At 38.3% G+C, this 24,095-nt stretch overlaps 1 protein-coding gene across 2 annotated transcripts in view; it reads left to right on the forward strand.

Moving 5' to 3' along the window:
• FAM53A (family with sequence similarity 53 member A) overlaps window positions 1-24,095 on the forward strand; it is a 70,989-nt gene that overhangs the window by 29,856 nt on the left and 17,038 nt on the right. The window contains exons 4-5 of one of the 2 annotated variants that reach the window (XM_014936082.1): window positions 2,204-2,997; window positions 6,749-6,855. In XM_014936082.1, coding sequence (XP_014791568.1) covers window positions 2,204-2,997; window positions 6,749-6,826 — 872 coding nt within the window. In that variant the 3' untranslated portion in view covers window positions 6,827-6,855. Of the gene's footprint in view, window positions 1-2,203; window positions 2,998-6,748; window positions 6,856-24,095 lie in introns of those variants that run through there. The other variant, XM_014936081.1, reaches the window with a different exon arrangement.

Raw genomic sequence — 24,095 nt, forward strand, 5'->3', positions numbered from 1 at the left:
GGGATGGAGCATGCTGTTGTAGAGCCTGCTGGTTTAAGCTGGTCTCTGAACAATACTGGGAATAGCTGGTTGTTAGTTTTGTACTTGTGATCTGCTTTGCATAGTAAAAGCCCTTGTAACACATTTTTTTTTCCTGGTTCAATATCTGCTATGGTGCACAGCAGCACAGCAATGCTGTTTTTCATGCTAAACGTATCTTCAGGTTCCTCAGCTAACAGAAAGCTCTCACATCTTTACACACCTTCTTACATGCTTTGCCATGTAGAATATCCAGCTTGATGCAAACCATAAGGTGAATTCCAGTGCCTTCATGCACGTGTTATTTGGTGTCCCCCTCCCATCCTGTTAGAATAAGAGTAAATTGTATCTAGCAGAAAATAAAAATGCTAGTTATTGATATGTAAACTTTGTACTGCTTTATTAAGGGATGGACTTGAAACTTTGCATGTTCTGTCGTGTCTTTAAGCATGGAGGATCTTTATTTCCTCAGTGGGATTCCCCATAAAATGTGGATCTTGGTTTGTGCAAGGTTTCAAAGGGAAATAGTATTTTATTTTAAATACCATTACCATGTAAACAATACATGTGCAACTCCTGACACTTTTTTTTTTACATTGAAGTTTAAACCAACCTCCCAGCCTGGGAGAAAGCTTCCTAAGGATTTTTAAAATCAGCTCACTCCAAGCTAGCAAATTGTCCTACAGTAGATGCCTGGAGTTTCTAACATTATCTGGATCCCATTGTGTTGGCTATTTTACTTGCATTGAATTATGGATGGTCCCTGCCTTGAAGAGCTTACATGCTTAAGGCAAAGCACAGTATGTGGTTGTACCCATCTGAAAGAATGGAGGAGGAAGGACAGAGGAATTCTAATAAAACATGTTGTTTGAATAGGCCAGCTGTCTGCACAGTTAAATGATTTTGAGACAATAGGGTGTTCTTTAAATAAGATCCAAATAAACAGGATAATCCATGACATACTTTGGGCATGGAACATGTACAACTATTTGGGTTTGAAACTTTTAAAGCTACTCAACAAATCTTTTATCTGTTGATTACTCTAAAACTTAGTTTAGACAGCCAACTGTAAGAATATACAAGTATTTAATGTTTAGGCTATATCTAGGTTCTTAAAATAGATGTAGGAGTGACACTTGATATTTTAAATATTTTTTCTTTAAAGCTGGAATAAGTGAAATTTACTTGGCTAATTGGTTTAAATTAGCAAATTTTCTAACCAAGCATGAAGCACTGTTAACTGGCCAACAGTTTTGCTGCTTTTCAATTTGCAAATCCAAAGTCTGCTGTAGTTCTTCTTACACTTCATTGTATAATGTGGAGGAACAGCTGTAAAATGTGCAGAATGTTCTCAAAGAAACGCTTTACAAAAGAGTGAGAGGCTTTGCTGGCAGACTGCTTTTAACCCAGCGTTGCCACTTCAGATGAGAAGTTGTGCACTATGGGTTATGTCTGTATTCACAGTCAAACTTGCAGGAGGTTCTTAAGGGGGGGACTCACTTTATTATATGCACTGAATTAAGGCAATTTTTTTCCCTACACTTTGCTTATATTCAAAAAAGGAAACAATCTGCAGTCTGATTTAACTTTATACTGTTTCTAATTTAAAGTTTTTCACACCACAGAATGTGAACACCCATCTCTTTGAGACACTTCTTTAGTAAGGTATTCTTAATAGGAGTGCATAACAGCCAAATGAAGGACAGCAGTCTAGGAAGAGATTAACCCGCTCTTCTATTTAAAAAAAAAAAACCTAAAAATTCCCTGGTGGGTTCTCGCATTACTTGTTAATCCATTTTGGTTGTACCGTAGGCTGTTCACTGTTACAGGTTTTAATTGTGGTCTATGCTGTGCATTAGGAAGCAGGTAAGGAGGCTGTCTCTGCTCACTGAGAAATACAGTGCTGTCGTTTTTCAGCATATAGGAAGAGGCATTAACAAGGTACATATGTATTGGAATGCCTGGATTGGCTCCTGAAATACTTTGGTCTTGTTTTTTGGAACTTTCTGCCTTTTTAAAAAATGAATACACAACTAGAGTGTGAAATTTTGAATAAGAAAGATGAGCCACAAATATCCAGCTCTAAGCTTGAGTTTGATTCATGGGTTTATATCAAACTAGGTTTAAAACAAGTTGTCTTTTCCTTTGCATCTTTCACCCATATCTTTCTTTCTTTTGTTTTCAGAAGAGAGTCCTTGGAAAGCTTTAAATGGGAGTTGCCCAATCCAGACAAGGAGTTCAGCATACCCTTTCCCAGTGTGCCCATTCAGCACCGGTACTACCAGTAATGGTAGTCTGCAGTGGCAGCAGGAATCTTCCAGTACGTCTATGGTGTCGGGATGGATAAGTGAATTAAACCTTAATGAAAACTCGGGTCAACCCTTGGCCCCACCGACGAAACGCCATTGTAGGTCCCTGTCTGAGCCAGATGAGCTGGCCCGTTGCCGGTCGCCGTGGAAGCCGGGCAATTCAAAGGTTTGGACTCCCGTGTCAAAGAGACGGTGTAATAGTGGCGGCAGCGCGACCTTGCAGCGCTGCAACAGTCATGGAAGTGCAACCTTACAGAGAAGCACAAGCATCAGTCTGCCACAAAACGTACTGTCGCTAAATAACGTCTTCACCGTCACCAGCTTCAACACCTCACCAGTACCCAGACCTTCCTCTGCCAGCAGCGGGTTTGTGGACAGTAGCGAGGGAAGCACGAGCTCCAGTACCCGCTGGAATTCTGGAGGCCCTTGTGACTTTAACCCAAGGCGTCGCCTCTCCCTCTCCCAGGAGCACATCACCGAGACGGGGAATCTCTTGCCTTCAGCCAACAGCACTCCCACCTCCACCCCTGAGCTCAGCCGGCGCCAGGGCCTCTTGAGATGCCGCTCGCAGCCTTGTGTGCTGAACGAGAAGAAGAGCCGGCTAAAGCGCAGGCGGGAGGAGGACGTACGATGGAACAGACCATCGTTAGACTTTTTTAAAATGACACGGGTGAGATTTTACTTTCCTCAGTGTGTGAAGGGAGCTATGGCAGGAAGGCTGTTTCTAGTTAAACCGCACTAATTTGTAGTTAACAGATTTGCTTGTGTTTTAGTACTGACTTACTAACTTCAGCAGTACAGCAGGCTTTTTACACTTGCCACTGCTATACCCTATAGCAACTTACTCTGCTCCCAGCCTGGTTCAAGTCCAGTATACTTGATATAAAGTACAAGAAGCTGTGAAAAGATGCTTCAAACAAGTCAAAGAAAAATGGTTTGTTTTTAAAACAACAGGAAGCCATGGGGAAGGGAGGTAGAGTAGCAAAAAAGTTATGCCACACTGTTCCCTGAGAACAGCATGCAATAATTTCTAAGTCATCTTGCTGCAAATCTTTGGTTGAGCCTCCCCTTATAGTTCAAGTAATTCCATAAAGCTAAGAGCAAGCAAGCCCCTATATAAATCATATAACTAAGGAAACTGCTAATAAGCAGTCAGAAGTAGAAAGTGTTCTAATATGGCAATTGCAGGTGCTCCAGCTCAATGGGGAGATGTTTTACTCTAGTTATTCAGAATTCTTGCCACCTCACATAAGAGTAAAGGTGCTGATTTTTAAAAACTAGTAAACTTCAGTTCTTGCCTATACATTGCATGTAACACAAATGCATGCACACAGCTCAGATTTCAAAGCTGCTGTGTGCACAGAGGCAACTGTTAGTTTAAAACTGAAGATGCTAATTTAGTATATGTAGATATAAAAATGAGTCTTACATTATGGTCAGAGAACACTTTATGCTTGTGAGAATATAACCCACCTGCCTTGAGCAGATACCACACTCGGGAGGTTTGTGTGAGTAGATCTATTAAGAGTAGTGGGGAGGAGGCAGTTTGCATAAGTAGCAATAAAAATGTAAGGAGAGGAAATAGCTCTGCCCCTGCATTTGATGTACTGTGCAAAAGAAAAGCTGAATAGGATGGTATCCTGGCTAAAATGTCCCAGGAATTAGTAGGCTTTACATAGAAACACATGGGGCAAAATGCTAGTAAGATAATAGAACTGAACTGTCTGCTGTGGGATATTCATGGAGTTAGCTAGTTTATGTCCACTTAGGTAACCTGCGTCCGTATGATGGTATCTCTCCTTCTCTTATACCTTTGTAGGGCAACTTACTTGCAGCTTGAAGGATTTTCTTATTTAAAAATACAGCTTTTTTGATCTAGTTGTGGGGTAGATCACAGGGTGGCAAGCCATACAGAGTGACTTGCTTCCTGACAAAGGGGGGTAACCAGTTTGGTTCTAGATAGGGCTAGACACTGTTCTGAGTTTAGGTTAAGATGCAAGTTTACTAGTTAGTTAATCAGATCTTGCATGTTTCTCTTTGTTAATCACTGCTGAGATTAGTTTGCTAATCTACTCCAGAAATATTAGTGGATTTGCCTTTGAACTGCCTGTGTGGTCTAACACAGGTTTCTGTATTTAAACAGAATGTAAAATGTAAAGCCTGCTCCTTTCTTGGCTAGACTTGCATTCTTCAGGCTCTAGAAGTGTGCTGCAGTACTTGAGATGACAATTATTTCTGTTGATCAAATGTTATACCTTCTAAATAATCCATATTGTGTGTGTGGAGCAGACCTGATATAGCCTATGTCTGCAGGTTTTTTAGCTATTTAGATGTGCTGCTGAATTGAAGAATACATGAGACTATTATTCAGCCAGTCACTTCTTCCTGTAAGACCTATTTTGAAATGTTATCTCGATAAACTGAGTAGTTTATGCAACAAAGTTCATTCTACAGTGTCAAGGCCTGATGTATTTTTTTTCAGCTGTTTCAGTAGAATCTTCCTATAAAGATACTGCTGTGTATTTAATCAGAGGCACAAAGTATAGTTTGGAAATACATCAGCTTTCGAAAGTGCTAAACTTCAATGAAAACATTTGTTTAAAAACTAGGCAAGTACTGAAAACATTTGAAGTAAAAGTTGAATGAAGTTTTCAATAAATGTTGAGGATTTTTAGAATGGCAGCTTGCCTACCCATTGTTTTGTTAGAAGTCTTCTATTTTTTTCGTAGCCCACCACCTCCCTGTGCCCCAAAGCTTGGCTGATGTATATTCTTTAAAACTTATATTGTGGTCTTAAACGCTTCTCTCTAGACTCATAATATTTTGCACGGCAGTAATTTAAGCTAATACTACAGAAGATTTGTTTTGAAGTGTCATGCCAAGGAGATGTGGATGTGTCCTGTATCTGCATATACCTCAGTGAAGATCAGGACTACGATAAGGGGAAGTTCAGCAAGACCTCTCTTTCATGTGTTTTGATGGGACCTTATTGTTTCCAAAAATACTTTTTCTCTGATTTCAAATTCACTTCTAAGTCAGTTTATGAAAGACCTGTGTTGAAAACAAGTGCTTTTAAGGATTTTTATTCTAAGCTTTATTGCAAATGTTTTGATGTCCTCAAATCTTCCTAAAAAGCTAAACTTACTTAATAGTTGCTCAAAACCAGGTCAGTAATTAGATAATTAGTATTGCTTGTGGAGAACTTAAGTTTTAGTTGACCCATGTTGTGATAGATTTGAAGATGTTGGGAAGGGAGAGTTCTGACTTCATGTTGCAGTGGTGTATCGGAGACAACACAACTGCAGCCCTTTCTGCCAATGCCCTGGAGTCCTGAGAGGTCAGCATTGAAACACATGCCAGAGTTGCTCAAGATTTCTCAGCTACAAATTCTCTCAAATCAATAGTTATCAGAACGAAATGATTTATTTACCTTAACCTGAAGCAAGTGCTGTTTTATCTGAATAAAGATCTTGAATAGCTGTGGTTGGAAGGGAGAAGGGGATGAAAGGTGTTCTAGTTCAGTTCTTGCTTTTTGGGGGTTTTTTTTGCATTAGTGAACTGTTTTTTTTGCTAGCTGAGTTCTAGAAAGTATACTTGATGGTTTCTGCTTCAGTCCCAATTTATTTGCTAAATATAAACACTAGGAAATCGGAAATCTAATTCTGAAAGAAAGTTCTCATTGTCTTTGCTGTTTAATCTAAGAGGTCGTAGGTGAGTAAACTGAGATTATTAATCTACCATTATAATCTGTCATTAGTTTCTGTACTTCTTCATGACTTGCTTCTTTCACTGTTGCCTCTACAATATTCTAATTTGTGCCTCTATTTAAAAGAAGGAAAGAAATTGGGCAACTCTTAACACTGTAAGATTTTAACACCGTAAAACTGTTTCTCTTTATATCTTGATTTTCATGTCGTCTTCCGCACACCTTCAAACTTTACTTCACTGTATTACCCCTGTTTTAGATTTTATGCCCTCTGGGAAAATAGTGTGCTGTGTCTTAAATTTGCATGGAAAACACTGCATTAATTTTCAGTAAAATGAGTAATTCACATATGTAGAAATAGATTGAAATGATCAGGCAGACTGCTGTACAGCACGGTTTAGCTCTTTCATAGTGCTAAATTCTGAAGGGATCTTTTTCTGGACTTGAAGCTGAAAATACAAACTTGTGAAACTTCAGACCTTCTAGAATATGAACACAGCTGTAAAAACAAGTAGAAAAGACTGTAGTAAATTATAACAAAATATGATAGCGGTTTTCAGCCCTGAAGGACTCTCAATTACTTTCTCTGTTTGGTTATATATGCAAGAATAGCTGTATAAGTTGTAGAACAGCAGAACAGTACTTAGCATTTGTTCACAATTACCCAAATAAGAAGGTAGCTCCGGTGAGGAATTTTGGTCTTCTTTCCCTGCAGCAGGAATCTGCACCCTGGTGTTTCAAGATCTTGTGCGTGGCAAAGAGCCTCTTTGGATTTGTGCTCATCTGCAGCTAATAAGCTCTATCACTGAGACTGCCACAGAGGGAGCAAAGGTGACATTTAGATGGCTAACTGCAGTAGGAGGTTAGAAATGTTTCTTGACCGAAGAGTTCTTCCACCCCAGGAAACTGCTGAGCTTTTTCAAATGTTCTGCTTCATGAATTACGTCAGTTGATACTGAGGTGTGACAAGTGAAGAACAGCCAAGAGGTTGCACATGTTTTTCAGTCTGTAAGCAAGTTTTATTGTGACAGTAAGATTTAATTCTGTTTCAGATCAAACAACACACTGTAGTTTGAAGTCGTTCTGGTGTTTAACATTCTTGTGCTGCTCCACCCCCAGTGCTGTGGCACAGAGTTGCCAATAAATGAAAATACCTTGGTATGATGCTTAAAAAAAAAAACACCAAACAAGCTTCTCAAACAGACCAAACATCACTTCAGAGAATATATTAAAATACTTAATACAAAATAGCTGGCTTTATCCAAGTAAGGAGTATTTTCAACTCTTCAGTGTTATGGCACCTCATGCATTACGAGACTAGGTAAGGCAACACAAAGGGAAGTTTTAAGGGTCTCTTAAGCAGTGAAGGAGCTCAGGGAGTGAAGTTGTGATTTCTTAGCACAGGGTGCTTCTGCCTTTTTTTTAAAAAAGTTTTAAAGCCGTCTGGGCTTTATATGAGTGGATTTTCTTGGTACTGAGAGAGATCAGAAGTGCCACAGCAGGTCAGGCCTGTGTGACCTGGCACCCTGCCTGACAGAACGGCTGCTTTGAGTGAGGCATGTGGGAACAGTGCACGTGCAAGGTGAGACTTCTCCAGCATGGTGGCCTGACTCCTGCCAGTGTGCATCCTGGGGGCTTCAAAGGGTGCATCAGTGGTTCAAACTCTGGTAACTACTAATAGATCTGTTTCCTGCTCATAAAAGAGTTAAAAAAAGATTATCTTGGACCTCCACAGTATTACACTACAGTTTAATTTTGTTAACTCATCACCACCTTCTCTGAACACCTGAATGCTTGAGTCATTTTCTCTTAGAGTTGAATGTCTTGAATCAGCAAAACACTTGGTTAACTTTCATCCTTAAAGTAAATTGAGCTGAAGTGGCTCTGCTTTATGATCACTGACTTTATGCTCCATGTCACAGTGACATAGTGGCTTGATGGAGCCATATAGCAAGGAGGGGTTCTCACAGAAGATAGGATCAGAGTCGTAAGGGCTTGTCAACTCTGGACAAAACAGCAAGACTAGCCTCCCTTCAGTATGAGGGCAAGCAGAGGGACTAGTTGATAGTGACTTTCCACAGCAGTTTAAAAATGTACACGAAGAAGAGATGATTAGTGGGGGTGGATGTGTTTCCCTGAAAGGTGTGATGAGGCAATATTTGAAGGGCAGAAGACATCGGGAGTGCTGTGACTAAACTTAGATAACTGCTACTTTTCCTGCAGAGACTTTCTTAGTAACTCCTGATCTCTCTTGTGGAATCTCTGCATCTGTTTACTTGAATTTTACTTCCTGTGGGCCAGTTTGCAGAGGCCAGTGTGAATAGATACAAGGGTGTGATGTGCAAGATAAAGAAGTGATATCAAGAGTCCCTGACAACGCTAGCAGGGTAACCTGTGAGTCAAGCCTGGCCTGGCTAAAGTGGGTTAAGTACTGGCTCATGAAGTTCATTCAGATTGTGTTCTCTAAATAGTAAGCATGTTGCTTTAAATAGTTTGAGATGCTTATGTAAAGCTTGTCTCTGATAGTCTCCTGTCAAAATGGGAACAAACAGGTTATTTGAGGTAGATGCATTTTCTGCTTGTGGATGCAGTTAAGTCAGCCAAGGCTGTTTTCTCCCCAGCACACTGCGCCTGTGTCGTGTGATTTGGGGAAGACATTTAATACAACTGCAAGTCTTAATCACTTAAGCTCTTGTGGTACTCTTACAAGAAGATGTAATACAGCAACTCTTGGACAGAATATAGGTCTGATTATTTTTTTTTCTACCTGTGGATGATACTTTGCAATTCAGTGATGCAACGATATGCACCACTGCTTCTCAGATAAAATGGATGGTAGATGTCCTTGCACTGAATGGGGGTATCTTTTGCTTCAGGGCACCCTTGATGCCCTTGGCTTTTGGAATATGGTTTGTGGAAAATGCAATACAGATGAGCTATATGTAGTGAAGGATTGGACTGGGGTTGATTGGGATCAATAAAATGGTAGCAAATGTAAATATGCAACATAATTAACGAGTAGTTTCCCTTTGCATAACGTAAAGAACCAAAAAAAAAGAACCAGCTGTGAATGAAGCAATTGAGCCAGGGACAGAATTCTTGGTTCTTGTTTGAAAAATTTAACACCTGTTCCTAGGGGAGCCTTTAACTGCACATTTGAAAAATAGAGCTAATCTTGGCTCACCTTTGCTTTGAAAAGCATTTCTGGGGCCTTTCTTTTTATTTTTATTTCTTCTTAGACTAGTAGTTTCTGTAAGTGATTATAAACAAAGAAAGCAAAAGATAAGATGATTTGTATTTCAAAAGGCATGAAGTAATTTAAGCTCAGTGGCCTTTCTTCAGCAGGAGAGAGCTGCATATCAAAGTTTTCCAGCTAAGTAAATCAGTGGTTTAAATCCACTTTGTGTAATTCTAGATATAAGCTTAATTTATAGCTGAAAAGAAATAGTCAGCAATGGACTTCAAGAAAAATGGTTCTACTCTGCCTGTACAAAGTACCCCTGTGCACAAGAGGCCAAAGACTTTGTTCCCAAAGTCTAAATGTTTTCTCTTTATGAGCAACCTTATGACTTGGAGAACAAATATGTGAATGGAAATGGATTCAGTAAGGTACTTGTAGGTTTTCTAAGCTCCAGCAGAGTAAAAACAAACTATGCTTGCAGGATTTTCAATAATGAAATGGAAGTCAAATGGAAGGCTGCTGGAGGTTGATCTAGCTAATATAGTTATTCATTGCAAATGAGTTCAGAAGCTAGAGAATTGCCAAGATTGAGAAGACCCTCTCTTTGGAGAGGAAAAGGGATGTGGAAGGTTGGAACAATTTCCTTAGATGCCTACTCTCCTGTGGCATTTATGAAAGGGAGAGACTTTTTGAGCAAACCTTATGTGATGACCAGTGACAGTCCCAGCACCACTGTCATGGGTGAAACTGCACAGATATTCTTGAACTCTTTGCACCTGCCTTTGGATAACAGATGTCTGGTAAACTTCCAAGTATTTTGGCTTGGATTTTAGGTTAAATTGATGACTTCGAAGTTGAGCAATATGCATCATGCCTCCCATATCCTCAAATTAAGCAAAAAATAATGTACAGTAGTTTGAGTTGAAATTTGTGTGGGTGACTATTTACGTTTGGCTTACTATCAATCTGTAAAAATCAGTTGTGGAAATTATGGGTGAGGAAAGATGTTTTAAATCATCCAGTCTCATTCTTTGTTGATGCATGATTATTTCCCACAATATATATTTTTCTAGTATTCGATCCACTGTAGCTTTTTAAATGCCTCCAGGGATGTGGTTTCCTCAGCAGATAAAGAGCCTTTTGTGGGAAGCAAAGGCAATTTTGCTTAAGCTATAAAACTTATTCAAACTCACTTAAGATAGTGACATGCATTTTTGGATCTCTTTCCTACTGTCATGATAACAGATAATATTTTATGGAAATAAGACTTTAAATTAAGCTTCCTGGTCCTCTGGTTAATGAAAACATGTGAGCTCTCTTGCTCTGTATTTGAAAGCAGCTTCTGTAGGAGTTGGAGTAGGAACAGCAGATATTTAGTGTGGTGTCTAGAGACTAGGAGTCTGTGTCCAGTTACTCATTTCTATTTTGTGAAAATGCTAGGAATGATTGTGCTTCTTACCTTAGAGATTTTTTTCATGATAGTGGAATTACACGTGAGCAGTAATTCTGTACTATTACTTCTTACAGCAAAGACCTACAGCTTCTTGCAGAGCTTTCTGAGGGCTTGAGTAGGACCAGCTAAAGTGTTCAGCAAGATCTCCATTTCCAGTCGAACATTTAGATTATTCCTTTCAGTAATAGTTAGGTCTCTTAATAATTTAAAGCTCTTCAAAGTATTCCAGTAAAATAGGTTAATCAAAATGAGTATCTTGTAGACAGTGATGAACCTTTTCAGTCATCTTAAGTTACTCTTCTTTGTGAAGTATTATACAGATGCTGCTTCCTATGTTGAAGTTCTTACGTTAAAAAACAAACCCTGCTGTTCTCAAACCTTCAAAAAGCAAAAAAATATTATTCCTTAACTGTATTGCATCAGAACAAAAAGCCTGTATTCCTGTGATCTGCAGTGAAGATGTGCATAACTAGTAAGGGTACTTGAACTCCAAACATACTTTAAAAAAAACCCAAACCACACAACAAATCCCAAACCAAAATCAAAACAAAACACAAATCAACACAACTTTATTCTATGCTGTTATAAATCAATAGGGGGGAGGTTATATGAGGAGTTGTCTAGTTCAAGTGGTGTTTTCCTTCTCAAACAAGATTTCCCGAGGGTTTTGAGCAGTAACTTGACACAGAAAAGCCAATGCCGATTTCTGACCTGAGGAAAGCAAGCCATTGCCTCTTGGCACCTTGGTACTTCCACTTGGGGTGTGATATGTTGGGTCTGTTGAACTAGGAATTTGTTCCTTTGTTTGAATTCATATAACTTCGATACACCTGTACTTGTTAGCATTCTTCTAAACTTCTTAATCACATGTAGCATCTAGTGCTTGTCTCTTGCTTTGTCCATTGTATGAGCAGGAGTTTGCTTAAATAGCAATAGTATTTTCAGGGAGGTATTAAACTAGTTTTATAGAGTATGCACTTGTGACGTAAGTAGTTCTCTTAAGTTTGAAGACAGCTTTCAACCTTGTTAGAAATCTGTATTTTCCACTGGGCTTTGTTACTATCTGGCAATCAGTTACAAGTCTGAGTTTTGCCATTTCAGGCATAGTTGTATGGCTCTTTCATCCTAAACCTAATTTGGTGAGCTGCATATCTGTTGTGTGAAAGTAACATAGGAAATCTCTATATTTTTCTATTTCAGGAGTGACTTTAACATAAGTTAAAAGGCTTATCTGTAATTACATAGTCCTTATCACTGTGGTGTTTGAAAGCTGTTGTTCACTTTCTATAAGCAAGGTTAGCCCCATCCTTTCCCAGATATATGCAAGCATTTCACATTAAATACTCTTTAGTTATTAAGCATAATACCCAGATTTAAAAAAACAAAAAACAAGCTGAAACAAAAACCAAAGCAATATAGCAGTACTAATTTTTAACTTCTTTTAAGAAGCTTACACAGTGTACCAGGTGAAATCAGATTTAGTGTCATACAAAGCTGAGTCTGTTGCCAAAATGTGTGTAGCAGCATTGCCTAAAGACAACCTTTGTGCCATGACTAACTTTAAAGAGCAGGTTGGGGAGCAAAAATGGGGACCTCTCACTGTTGATGGGGCGGTGCAGAGACTTAAGTCTGGTTTATAGTTCTTCAGTGTGCTGCGGTGAATTCTTGTGGAAGTGAGAAGAGTCTAGGTTCCTAAAATGAAGTAAGATATTAGACTATACCATTCTTTCAGGGGGAGGTAAGCATTGTGTAAATTCTTCCAAAATTTGGCTATAAGGGAGACACAAATCAAGATTAAACTTAATTTGACAATGAATGTCATAAGGCTTAGAATACCAGCTAGTGCTATACTGTGTAGCTACTGAACTGACTTCTCTAAGCTCTTCATCTAAAACTTGTGAGCTTTATCCAAGTGCATATAAGTAACATGTAACTCAGCTCAAAATGGGGAAAAAATGCTGTGGATTTGATTCAGAGACACTGCCCTGCAGAACTAAGTTTCCTTTTGAACAGTCTATGTGAACCTCTATGCTTGCAATACATGCAGCTGATTGTGTAAGCTGTAAGAGTTTCCTGGCAGAACAATGATAGATTAAAAGTGCAATTATTACAAAAGCAAGAAGTAAGAGTGTTTAGTGGCAAGACTGGGTTGATGAGTTCAGATAATCTTTGCTTGATGATACATATTGAGTCCAACAAATCAAACTGGGAAGAATGCCTGGTTTTCGAGGCTTTCAGTATTTCTTTTCCTTTTAGAAAAGTGATTTTTTCATTAAAAAAAAGCATCTCTGATAGCAAATAAAGTTTGCTGTATCAGTTTCTGGAAACGTACAGTTCAGATAGTTATACAGTTGAATACAGCTGGAAAAAAGCTGTATAAAAAACTCAAATACAAATGAGATGTTGAAACTACTTCATGTCAATTTCCTCGATTCTTCTTGAATGTGGGGTGTAATTGAGATTTGAGACTCCCCCCTGCCCTGTTCTTATTGGGAACTTGAACTAGTATTTTTTTCAAAACGTTCTATAGGAGAAGAAAAGTTAAACTGTATCTTTCCTTGTTCTGAATTACAGGCCCTTCTCTATCACTTGCTTTGGATTTCTTCTGTTTATTTTGTTACATAGATGAAAATGCACTAGCTGTAAAACTTCATTCTTTTCATATCCACTCTTGTAATTTTAAGTTTGGGTTCTTCAGATACTTGAGTTCTTATGTTGGTATTTTAATGATGTTCATAAGCAAACACCAGTGTGCGAGGCATTGGTGATAATGTGTTATTTTCTCTGAAGCTGTGCTTTCCTGTGATCATCCTGTAGCATGTTAGTGTTCTGCAGTTATTTAGTTCACTTTGAAACTATGGAGTTTTTGGTTACAGAAATCACTTCAATATTTGTTTTTCCCTTTGCTCTCTCCCTTCCCCTTGCTACCCCTGTGGTTTGAGGTTTTGTATGAGGAGGACTCAGAGGAAGGGAAGCTGAATTCCTTTTCCTTGTTTTGCTCTTTCAAATACAATGGTGATTACAATGTCTGTATGAAACGGGCATTATATTTTGGTAATAATGTTTTGTCTCAAAGCAGGTGCGTCATCTTCTGACTGCCAACCTTCAGAATATGGCAGCCCTTACGAACTTTCCATATGAGGAAGCAATAACAGATTTGTGGGATGGCTAATGAGTAATAGATAATTAGTGTCCTGCTCCTGCTAAGCTTTGGTTTCTTGATAGGTATTTTGCCTCTTCGGGGGATGGTTTAGAGAAACATTTTCTACCTGGTTTATAATTTGATCTGGTATGAAGACTTTAAATGCCAACTTCTTAGGTTGTGGTACAAAAGCAATGTGAAGAGCTCTCCCAGTGTTATCTGTTGGGTCTTTTTTTCACCTAATTATTTTGAGTTTATTCTCAGTTAAAAGTTAAATCTATTAAAATAATTGTTATAGTTCGAGAGAGAATTATATACTTTACCTGTATTGGTGTTCATGTAACACTAGATTCATACATGATTTAGATGAGGAGAAGGATCCTTGATATATTAAAGATTATTTTAAACTTGGAGGTAGTGTCACCTAATTATTTTTGAGATAATTAACTTTAACTTCACTTTAAAAGTATTACAAATAATTACTTCAAGCTAGACGTTTCCAGTTGACAGTATTGGGCTTCTTTTGAGTAGCCTGGGGTGCTTAATCATCAGAGATCACACTTTCTATTAAATGGGAGTCTTGCCCATAGCACTTAATGGCTCTATTCAACATAAGTGGTCTTCTGAATCCATGCTGTTTCAGTGCATCTTACATTGTTCATGAATAGCTCTGCAGTTCAGATAAAACTGGTAAAAATCCTTATAGTCTTCTGTTACTGATAATGATGTTTTGACACCAAAGCTGTTAATTTTGGTAACTTATCAAAGAAACAGCTATTTTGAGAAGGAAGGCCTTTCAAAGCAGGTGTCTAGGTGTCTTAGAGCAGGAAGGCTTTTCCTAAGAGCTCTAGGGTACGTCTGAGACTTGTTGTGTAGTCTTAGACTTGTGGGAACAAGTGTTGGTATCAATGACTGACAGATCCTTCAGGCAAGACCAGCAGGTGCTGTCCCAATACCTTCAGCTTCTATCACGCTTGAATTTGGTTATAATTTTTCTAATCCTATTTTAATAGACAAGCTGAGTTAACTGAGACCTGTTTTACTGTGGTGCCAGTAAAAATATCTGAGGATGATTCTGCAATTTGCCAAGTTGTTGGAGATAATGCAAGTCTTAAATGTGATGCTTTTACCTCGTCCTGCCATGAACAAGGTTTACCTAGACAGCTTAAAAAAAAAAAAAGAGGGGGAAGGAATTGCTGTCCATCTAGGGCTCCATTTCAGATGTATTGGAGCTTGAATAATCCAGTTCTTGTGTAATTCCCCTCTTCATTATGAGGAAAGAGCTCATAGCTCTAATTGCTAATTAATGAAGTCCTTAGTTTATTAGAAATAGCTTTTTAGGTTGAGCAATACTGGAGGAGAGCATTTTTTCCAATCTTGTACCTTAAATGATCTTGCTGTCAAGAACAGATTGAAGTTTTCTGTACTGAAACATAACTGATAACTCCGTGCCAAACCAGAGACATAGAAGTCATAAAGTTTGTAAAGAAGTGGCCTTGTGGTTTTTTCTAACCATGGCAGAGCATTTCCTTGACCTAGTTATTTTTCAAAGGCACATTACTGTTTTTCTTACCTTCAATATTGTTGCCTGAAGGGGTTAGCCTGATGGTTTGACACGTGGTTTGGAGAGCCTCTAGTCTTTGCCTCTTTTACTGTTGAATTTGGATGCTATTCTGCCCAGCTGTGTTCTAAAAAAAAAAAAAAGTAGGTACTTAAACTTGAAAAGCTCCTTCAGTAATGGGCCTTGAGAAATCAAACCTATCTGTAGGCATGTAAGGCTTTTTCTTTGAGGATTAATCTTACATGGCACAAACCTAAAGTATGGGACTGTTCTACTGGGAATCAATATTTTTGTCAAATGGCAGTTCAGCATCCTTACAAAATGCACGTCTGTGTCTATTGGAAATTGGAAAGCCAGCATGATGTCTCCTGACTAATTCCACATGGTCTAAAAACTTTTTTCCTCCAAACTGTTGCCAGCTTCTTTCCCCATTATTGGATCTGTGTGTGTGCCTGCATGTTCTTATGTTTTATAAGGAAGTTATGGACTGTTATTTGCTGCTGTAAGCTCTCTTTCCTTTGGAGAGAGGACAAGAGAACTAAATGTTGGAAGCAGGAGTAATTCTTCTTATATTACTATGTGAGACCAGGGCATGCACTGAATTAAGTAGTTTACACAGCTTGCCACTCTTCAGGTTCTGCTTCTTGTATATTACTGTTCTGCAAGTCCCTTTTGGCTTTGGTCTGAGTTATCTGCTGCTCTGCCTTTCTATGCTGCTTTCTGTTTAGGGATTTTTCAAGTTCTTTCGTCTGGTGTCAAAATCTTGTTTAGATTCCCTTGTAGAGAATAGCTGTCCAGAAAACCAGCTGTGCCTCCTGGTCTTGAGCAAAGCTAAATCCTTCTCCATTTTCATCATGGCAGTAAGAAATATTCTATACTTTTCACCAGAAGGATCCAGCAGAATTGAGTTCTCTTTGATCCTCTTTGTTATAGTGGTGTGACCAACAGATGGTATTATCTGCAGTTCCTATATAAATACGTGGAGCTGATCCTGGGTGTCTGTAGAAGCTGCTTTATGCAAGTTACTGAAATGTTCTGTGACTCACTTGGCTTCAGATCTAGTGACCCTGATGTTTGCTGGATGGCTCAAGTGTGGCCATAGCAAGTTTGAGGGCCGGGTGTGAGAATATCAAGCATCTGTGAAGCTGTGTGTACTCCTTCAACATCCCCAACCACAATATTTTTTTTTTTGTTTAAACTTGGTTTAAATTCCTCCCTCCTGGACACTACTGTTGTAACAAAAGGGTCATCCTTCCAGTGTCCAAATTGGTTCAAATGTGATCATCTCTATTGAAAAGTGATCATCTTTTGAAACAGCACTCGTTATGGCTTGTACTTGTATTTTTCAGTAAACATATTTCCACAATATGCTAATTCTGAATCTTTAACACTACTGTATTAAAATTGTAATTGGTTAGCATGGTTTTGGCTTTTTCTGTCCTAGTGAATATTCAAAAAATATGAAGACCTCTGGGGAGCCATAGCACAAGTCTCATGAATAGGATGTATAGAGCAGCCAGCAACTAGATCATGATGGTGGCAAAAGGGAGAAAACTTCCCAGAAGTTCTATTCCCAAACATAATTTGTGGATATCTTTTTTTTCTTTACCACCGTCAGCAGTTTGACAGTCTGGAAGTTAATGCCTTAAAGCTATGGTTTAAAAAAGGCATACTTCTGTACTTCAGAAGGGGTTGCTGGCATTTTGGGGGGAAGGAATGAATCTGTCCTCTGCAGACTTTTTAGTTTACACTCTAGGTCTAAGAATAGCTCTCAATGCCTGTCTCTTCCAATTATTATTTCCCAAAGCAGCACTATTTGTAAAACTGATGTTCTTGAGATGGCCTTGTTTTCGTATGTCTTTTTCAGTGTGAATAGTATTTCTTCTTCAAATACAAGTCTACTGATACGTGCTGGATCTTCCACCTTGGGAGTTCCGCACACACCTGTGAAACAACTTCAGTTCAGGCTCTTATTCTCCTGAGTTGTGGCAAAAGCACCTGCCAGTCATACAAAGCAAAAATCAATGAACTGACGTGTTCACTCCAACTAATAGTGGCAATTTGAGGTGTTTCTTTGTCCTGGTCACAGAGCACCATAGGAACTTGGGGGAGTAGCAGAACTGTGACCTAAATAGGAAAGAGAATCAAACTAGTGCTACAATACATTGTCTGCAGAGCATAATAAGTGACAGGTTTGGGACACTTTGAATTTCTCCTCTATTTATTTATTTGTTAAAAAAGAAACCAATGCTTTTTGCTTTGATATCTTACAGGAAATATTGCAAACAGTGCTGCTTAGGCTGCTGTCGTATTTGGTATTTTTTTTCCTCTGTTGTGGTAAAGTCCTTCCCTTATTACGAAACAGACTTGATCCCCCACAGAAAACACAATATTATTTGATCTATATCCATTCAAAGTAGGGGTCAACTCCAGTTTTGTGGTGATAATATAATTTGTGAGGCACATTAGTAGTTTTACCTTTAAGTTACAGCAGAAATAACTTGATCTGTGAAGTTCATGCTGGGAAACTTGTAAAAGCAAGGATTATAGAGAAGGAAATGAAGAGGAATGGCAGGATGTTGAAATGCATTTTTAGTGAACCAGTCATATTTGTAGTAACCTCTGATCTGTAAGAGCAAACCTCAATGGAACTGTTAGCAAACTGTGAATGTTGCTGTTAACTCCCTCTGAATTAAAGCTCCTTCCTCTTCTACACATCAGTTCTAAAGCAGTCATATTTTAATTCTTTAATGTGATTCATACCTGGTTGGTTTTATTCCCCTCCCCCCCTCTGTCTTAAATGACTTTGTGTTTTTTACTTCTCCAAATTAAATTTTAGGTGTTAGAAACTGGAAAACCAATGAACAAAATATTCTGGACTGTTTCTCAGAGTTGAGTATGCATGCATGACTGTTAGTGATGCCTTTTCTCCTCTGGTATATTCTGGTTTCAATGTGCATTTTGTTTCCTTTAAGAAGATTGTTGATCAACTAAACAATAGTTCTAGTTACTTCATTTATTAGTTTTTTTTCTTCTTGCTGTACCCCAAACAGTTGAATAGAACTTGGGACATATCCCTCTTATAAGTGCTTCCATTCATATTTTTTTTTCTCAAAATCTTGCCTAGGAGTGCTAGTCTGTCACAAAGGCTGTTTAAATATTGGTTCCTTATTATTTTACTGTATTTAAGATACAAGTCTCAGAATATTTTATTTTGTACTAGCTGCTTTCACCCTTCACTAACCAACTTCTGTTCAAAATATTTTTTTGTGATCTGTTTAAATGTATTCTGAGCTTTATGATAAGCTTGTTCTTGTGTAACAGTCTCCACCCTGCTAGTTTCTCTTCCGCAGCCGCCTTGGTTAGGCTTAAATACTGTAGAAACATCAAAATCTCCAAAAACTAGTAGCTGTGAGATGTATAGCCAGGCTTAAATCTCGTGTTGAAAGATTACAGAGGTTTCTGGGCTTCAACTTACTGCAATAGGCAAGTGAATAAAGCAGAAGTTGATGTTTTTTGCTTTTCTTTAAGGTTAGCATGTGAGCACCACCTAATGTGGATTTTAACTGAAACTAGATTTTCTTCTTCATTCCCAACAGTATGGTAATATTATGGCTTCTATTAGAAAATTGGCATGAAGAATAAGATTGTGAGAGTGATTCCTTAAATTTATTCATGGCTGGTTACATCATTTGTCCTTATGTGTGTTCCCTAGTGCTGGTTCTTTAGCTCTTCCTTTCCAATTTCTGCCTGTACAGGACCCATATTTAGAGAACGGTTATTCCCGATAGTCTTTTTCCCCATGCGAAGTAAATGGGGCTCTTCTGAAATCACCTTTCTGTGAACCTTTCCTACTTCCATCTCCTTTCTTGAAACACTGCAATATTTTTCTGCTTTGAGTCTGCTTTTGCTTTATTCTGTCTCCTTTTACGGCTGTATTGTGTTAGTGACTGTAGTCACTTGTTTTTCTTGTCCTTCTCTAACCCTTCCAACTGATTAATTCCTCATGAAGCAGTTTGGTATTTTGACACTGCTCTTCTATAAATGTGCCCATGATATCATTGCAGTCAAGGTCTTGAATATTCCATCCTTCCCTTATGTGGCTGATGCCACTCAGCTTTAACTGCTGAAGAGCATTAGTATAATGTACTTTTGGGCATTTTTCCCTTTTAACCAGTTTGCAGATGCATTGTCTATAGATGGCCACCTCCATCTTTGTGCAGGGGCTTTGTATGTTGATTAGGCGTCATTTCTACGTGAAGTTCTAGGTAGTGCTGTACTATGTCTGGCAAAACACATATATGATGTTTTAGCTGGTCGGTAGATCACATAAGAGTTGAGAGCAGGTTTGTGTGCCAGACTTGAGGTGAGCATGCCAGTGCTGTTAAGTACATTAAACTAGAAGAGCTATAGTTCTTATAAATCTATCTGATCATAATGACCAATGAATGGATGTTGAGGAGAATGTCTAAAAAACAATTATTCCTTGGTCTCTTTGTTCTAAACTTTTGTGGAGTTACTAATTGAGGTTTAATGCTTAGTTTGTTTTTTTTGTAGGGAGCTCAAGTTTGTTGCTACTAGGTTTTTTAGTACAGACTATATCTTGACTTTTTATGCCAAGCACTATGTCATAGTGTGGTTTTGAAGAACGAACCCTTTTCCTTTTGGGATAAGGTGTAACTTCAAAACTAGTTGTGTCATGCTGTTGTTATGGGCCCCCTCGGATTGCAGTTTGGTCATTTAGCTGCCTTGCCTATCTTGCTTATGGAAAAGTGTTTTAGTCTGCTTTGATTATGTCAACAAGGGTAAGTAGGATATGTTAAGAGTTGCAATTAATTGTTGTGCTGAGTGGGGTGTGTGATCTGTTTAGCTCTAAGGGGCCGAAGATGTGCCAGGGTTGAGGTTTTTCTCTGGAACGTTGTTCTGGTTTAGGTCTGTTTCTTTGGACAGCAGAAATGGTCATGTTCTAGACAACTGAACTAGTACTAATAATTCAATACAGTTCAGATGCTTTTTAAAACTTTCAAATCTCCAACCACAAAACTTCCCGTGAGATCAGTACACACAGAAAGAAGATAAAGTGGTCCTAGATGTTAGCTGGATTAGTGCAGAAAACTCATCTTTTGTGGAGCTTTTAATGTTCGGAAAGACTTCTTGAATTTTTTTGAATATATAAACATCTTAGATAAATAATGTGCTTCAAACTTGTACCTGTAAGACCACTTGAGTATAAATGACTGCTGTGGATTTCTGGTGAAATAATAAAAGTGGCTGACAGCAAATGCAGCTGCAGACCTGATATGAAATGAGTTTTTATTGTTAAAATTATGAATGAAGACTTGTGTGTATACGTGTAAGGAAATTTCCATTTTTAAAAAAATAAGAATGGTTTAAGTTTGCAAAAACTGAGGGGGGATTTCTTCAGTGTTTTGGAAGAATTATTTGGGAGTTGACAGTATCAAGAAGGCCTCTGACGTTTTGAGGCTTTTTTGTGTAGTGAAGGGGGAGAGTGACAGAAAGGACACCCCACGCTCGTGTGCAGTCCATTGGTTAGGATTTTGAGTGTCTCTTGAATTTGTGTGAGGATTTCCCAGTAATCAGGGGGTCAGATGATTGAGGTTCTTCCTGTGCATTTTGAAGCAAAGAATGAAATAACTTTTGTGAAGCAAGTTCTCTATGGCAGAAATCACTGTGGTCATTTCCAAGCAAGTCTGTATGAAAGAAAATGAAGGAGTAAATGAGACTAAAGTTGTTTCAGATCTTGCTAGCTACCTCCTATCTAGATGTTGGGAATTGTCTACCTTTCTGTGCAAGCAGAGATCAAAAAATGAGTTATTTTAACATGCTTTTTGTTAGGTCCTGGAGTCTTTGGTTATCTTAGTTCTTGATTAATTTTCTGATCTGATTCCTTTATGTGTGTAGAGCAGAAGGAGCTAGTTTCAAATTTGCTTGTAAGAGAGATCAAGATTAAAGGTATTGGTTTGGGGCAAAAAGTACTGCTTTTATTTGAGCAACAGAGGGTGAAGTTAGGACTTGTGTGTTGTTTTGGTACCAGGAGATGTTGCAGCTTTTTTCTAGGTGACTAGCTGTTGTCATGGTTATAGTTTCTCTGCACTGTTCCCAGTATTGGAGATCACACCATAGATTTTGAGGTTGCTTTGCCACGTGAATGCATCTGCTACGTTGTGTATCTGACTTTCAGGAAAATGCTTTGATCAGGCATCACCTGTCTAGTTTAAATAAGCAATTAAATAGTTCAAGTAAATATTTGCATTAACCAGCAAATAGGATGGTACCTTGGAGATTAGGTCTGGTTTAATAATGAAGTGATGGAGAACAAAATGCAGCTCCCGAACAGGAGTTCTTAACACTGAAGTGCAGTAGAAGGTAGTCTGAGATGAAATATAAATTCTAGTACAAGTCATCAACAGGATAAATAGTGGATATGTCTTTCTGTATTAACGTAATTTTGCAAGGTCAAAGGATGTATCTGCTAACAGTGGTGTTTTTTTTTAATAAACCCGTAATGACTAAACGGGTACTCTGATTTTTAACAGTAAAACAGCAAAAATGTGAAAAGCTTGTTTTAACCCAAGTTTTTTGGAGTCTCAAGTGCAGCAACCTGTATGAAACATAAGCCTAGGTAACTTTCCGTTAGGGTGTTTTAAGTTGCAATACTGGTATGACCCACTTCATCTTCTTAAGAATCTTGAACTTGCAGTAATTAAAAAACTAACTTTGCTCATTTAGTGCTCTTTGAAATTACTGTTCCATCAATCTGGACACTTGCTTAATAGTACTTCTGGATTTTTAACTGCCTTCATATAGCTTTGAGAAAAAAATCAAAGGCATCCTCAGTTGTTAAGATGGAGCTGGTTCTGCTTGCTCCAACTGCATACTAAGCAGAAGTACTAAAGTGTTCAAATTATATATATATAACCTGATAAACTGATCTAAACTATAACATAATTTCAATGAATATTTTGTTAAATGCAACTAAGACATTTTAGAGCTAATCTTCTTTCCAGTTCATTTTATTTTTTTGATCCAAAATCCTTTCTTCTGGGCATTATGAAGAAGGATGGTAGGGGAAGGAAAAATGCAGAATACTTCAGAAATTGGGAAAGCAAAGAGGATCAATTTAATTTTTTGCAGGGTATTTGACAAAGGATGTGTTTAGACTGTCAAACATCTTTCTCCTGTAGTAGGGAAACACCCTCTGGTTTTAATTTGAAAACAGCACTAACATTCTTTCACACGAATGATTTTTGCAGCATCAACAAAGGAAACCTGGTCTTTAAAAACAGTTTTCCCCCTAATCATACCATCAGCCCATTATTTTAAGTGGACAAGTTGCAGCAAGGCCCCACGTACATAGGAATGAGTTGAGGCTTGCCTGTGTAGCCGAGTTACCAAGTGGGGAAGGGTCTGAGTTTTGAAGGCCAATGACTATTGTAGAATAGCTGAATACAAACACCATTCTTTTAGTGCCTTTTTCCAATTTGAGCATTTAGATTGGTTCTTCCTCTGTAGGTGCAAACTCTTAATAATGTCCACTTTCCACTAAAAAATGAAGGAGTTGGGGGGGGAGCAAAAAAAAGGGCCTCTTCCTCACATCAGTAGACTGTTTGAAAGTGAAGTATCTCTAGCACAAAGGTGGGTCTGTTTTCATGATGCAATGTGATAAAGTTGAGTTATATTTTGGAGGCCTCTGAAAATTTTTAACTTATTTCAGTACTTGCCGTACCCCAGTGCTTTGGTATAATTACATTCATTACATTGTTTGCCTTGATGAGAAATATCAAAGTATTGAAACTTTACATGTAGAAGCCTGGCTCAGTGTCCCCTCTTCTGGATGCTCTGTCACTGAAGTCACTGGTATCTGCTGTGGATTGTGGGTGTGAGTCTCTTCTCCTTTTACCTTGTCCTTGCCCAGGAAGGAAGGATATACATAGCAGGAGGCTGCAATACCACACACATTAATATTAGTTTCTAGCTTCTGACCTGCTAAAGAAACTGCTTTGCCTCAATCTAGCCTGAACAGCAAAACCAGAAGGCACGTAGCCTACCAGTCCCTTTTCTCATGCTAGAAGTAGACTGGTTTGTCACAATTCAAAAACTCTGTGCGTGATTTCTTGGGCCACCAAATTCATTTACACATGTCACAAACACAGAATTTAATGAAGAGTCTTTATGACCTGGGCAGAGCAAGTTAAGCCTTGCGAAGGTACTGCCTTTCCGGGAAAGGGTTTTGTAGATTCCAGGTATTCTTCAGGCAAGGTTGTTGATACTGTATGAAGCTGATTTTTTTTTTTTCCTTCTTCATCTAGTTATATTTTAACTATCTCAGCTTTCAGTTCTGTTTTAATCTGATCAGTATGCACTTTGGCTGCCTACTAGACCAATGCGTGTTAACAGTAAGAAGCAGAAGCACTTTGCAATCTTTGCAGTATTCAAACAAAAATACTGTAGCATAAATTCGTTATCAGGAGTCAATTTTTTCTAAACTTCAGCTGATGCTGGGCAACTCCAGCTAGTATGTTAAGACTTGTCTTTTTAAAAAGATGCACATTTTAATGGTATTTAGATGAAAATAGTAGGTTAAAAATAATTAAATTATATGAAGTAGTGTTATGATGTACTTGTAGGATGAAAGATCTTAAATAAGATCTCATAACACATATGACAGGTGCCTTTGTGGCTTAACTGTCATGTCCTATTTTGC

This window comes from Calidris pugnax, unplaced genomic scaffold (assembly GCF_001431845.1).
Source record: "Calidris pugnax isolate Ruff unplaced genomic scaffold, ASM143184v1 scaffold14, whole genome shotgun sequence".
Classification (NCBI taxonomy): Eukaryota; Metazoa; Chordata; class Aves; order Charadriiformes; family Scolopacidae; genus Calidris; species Calidris pugnax.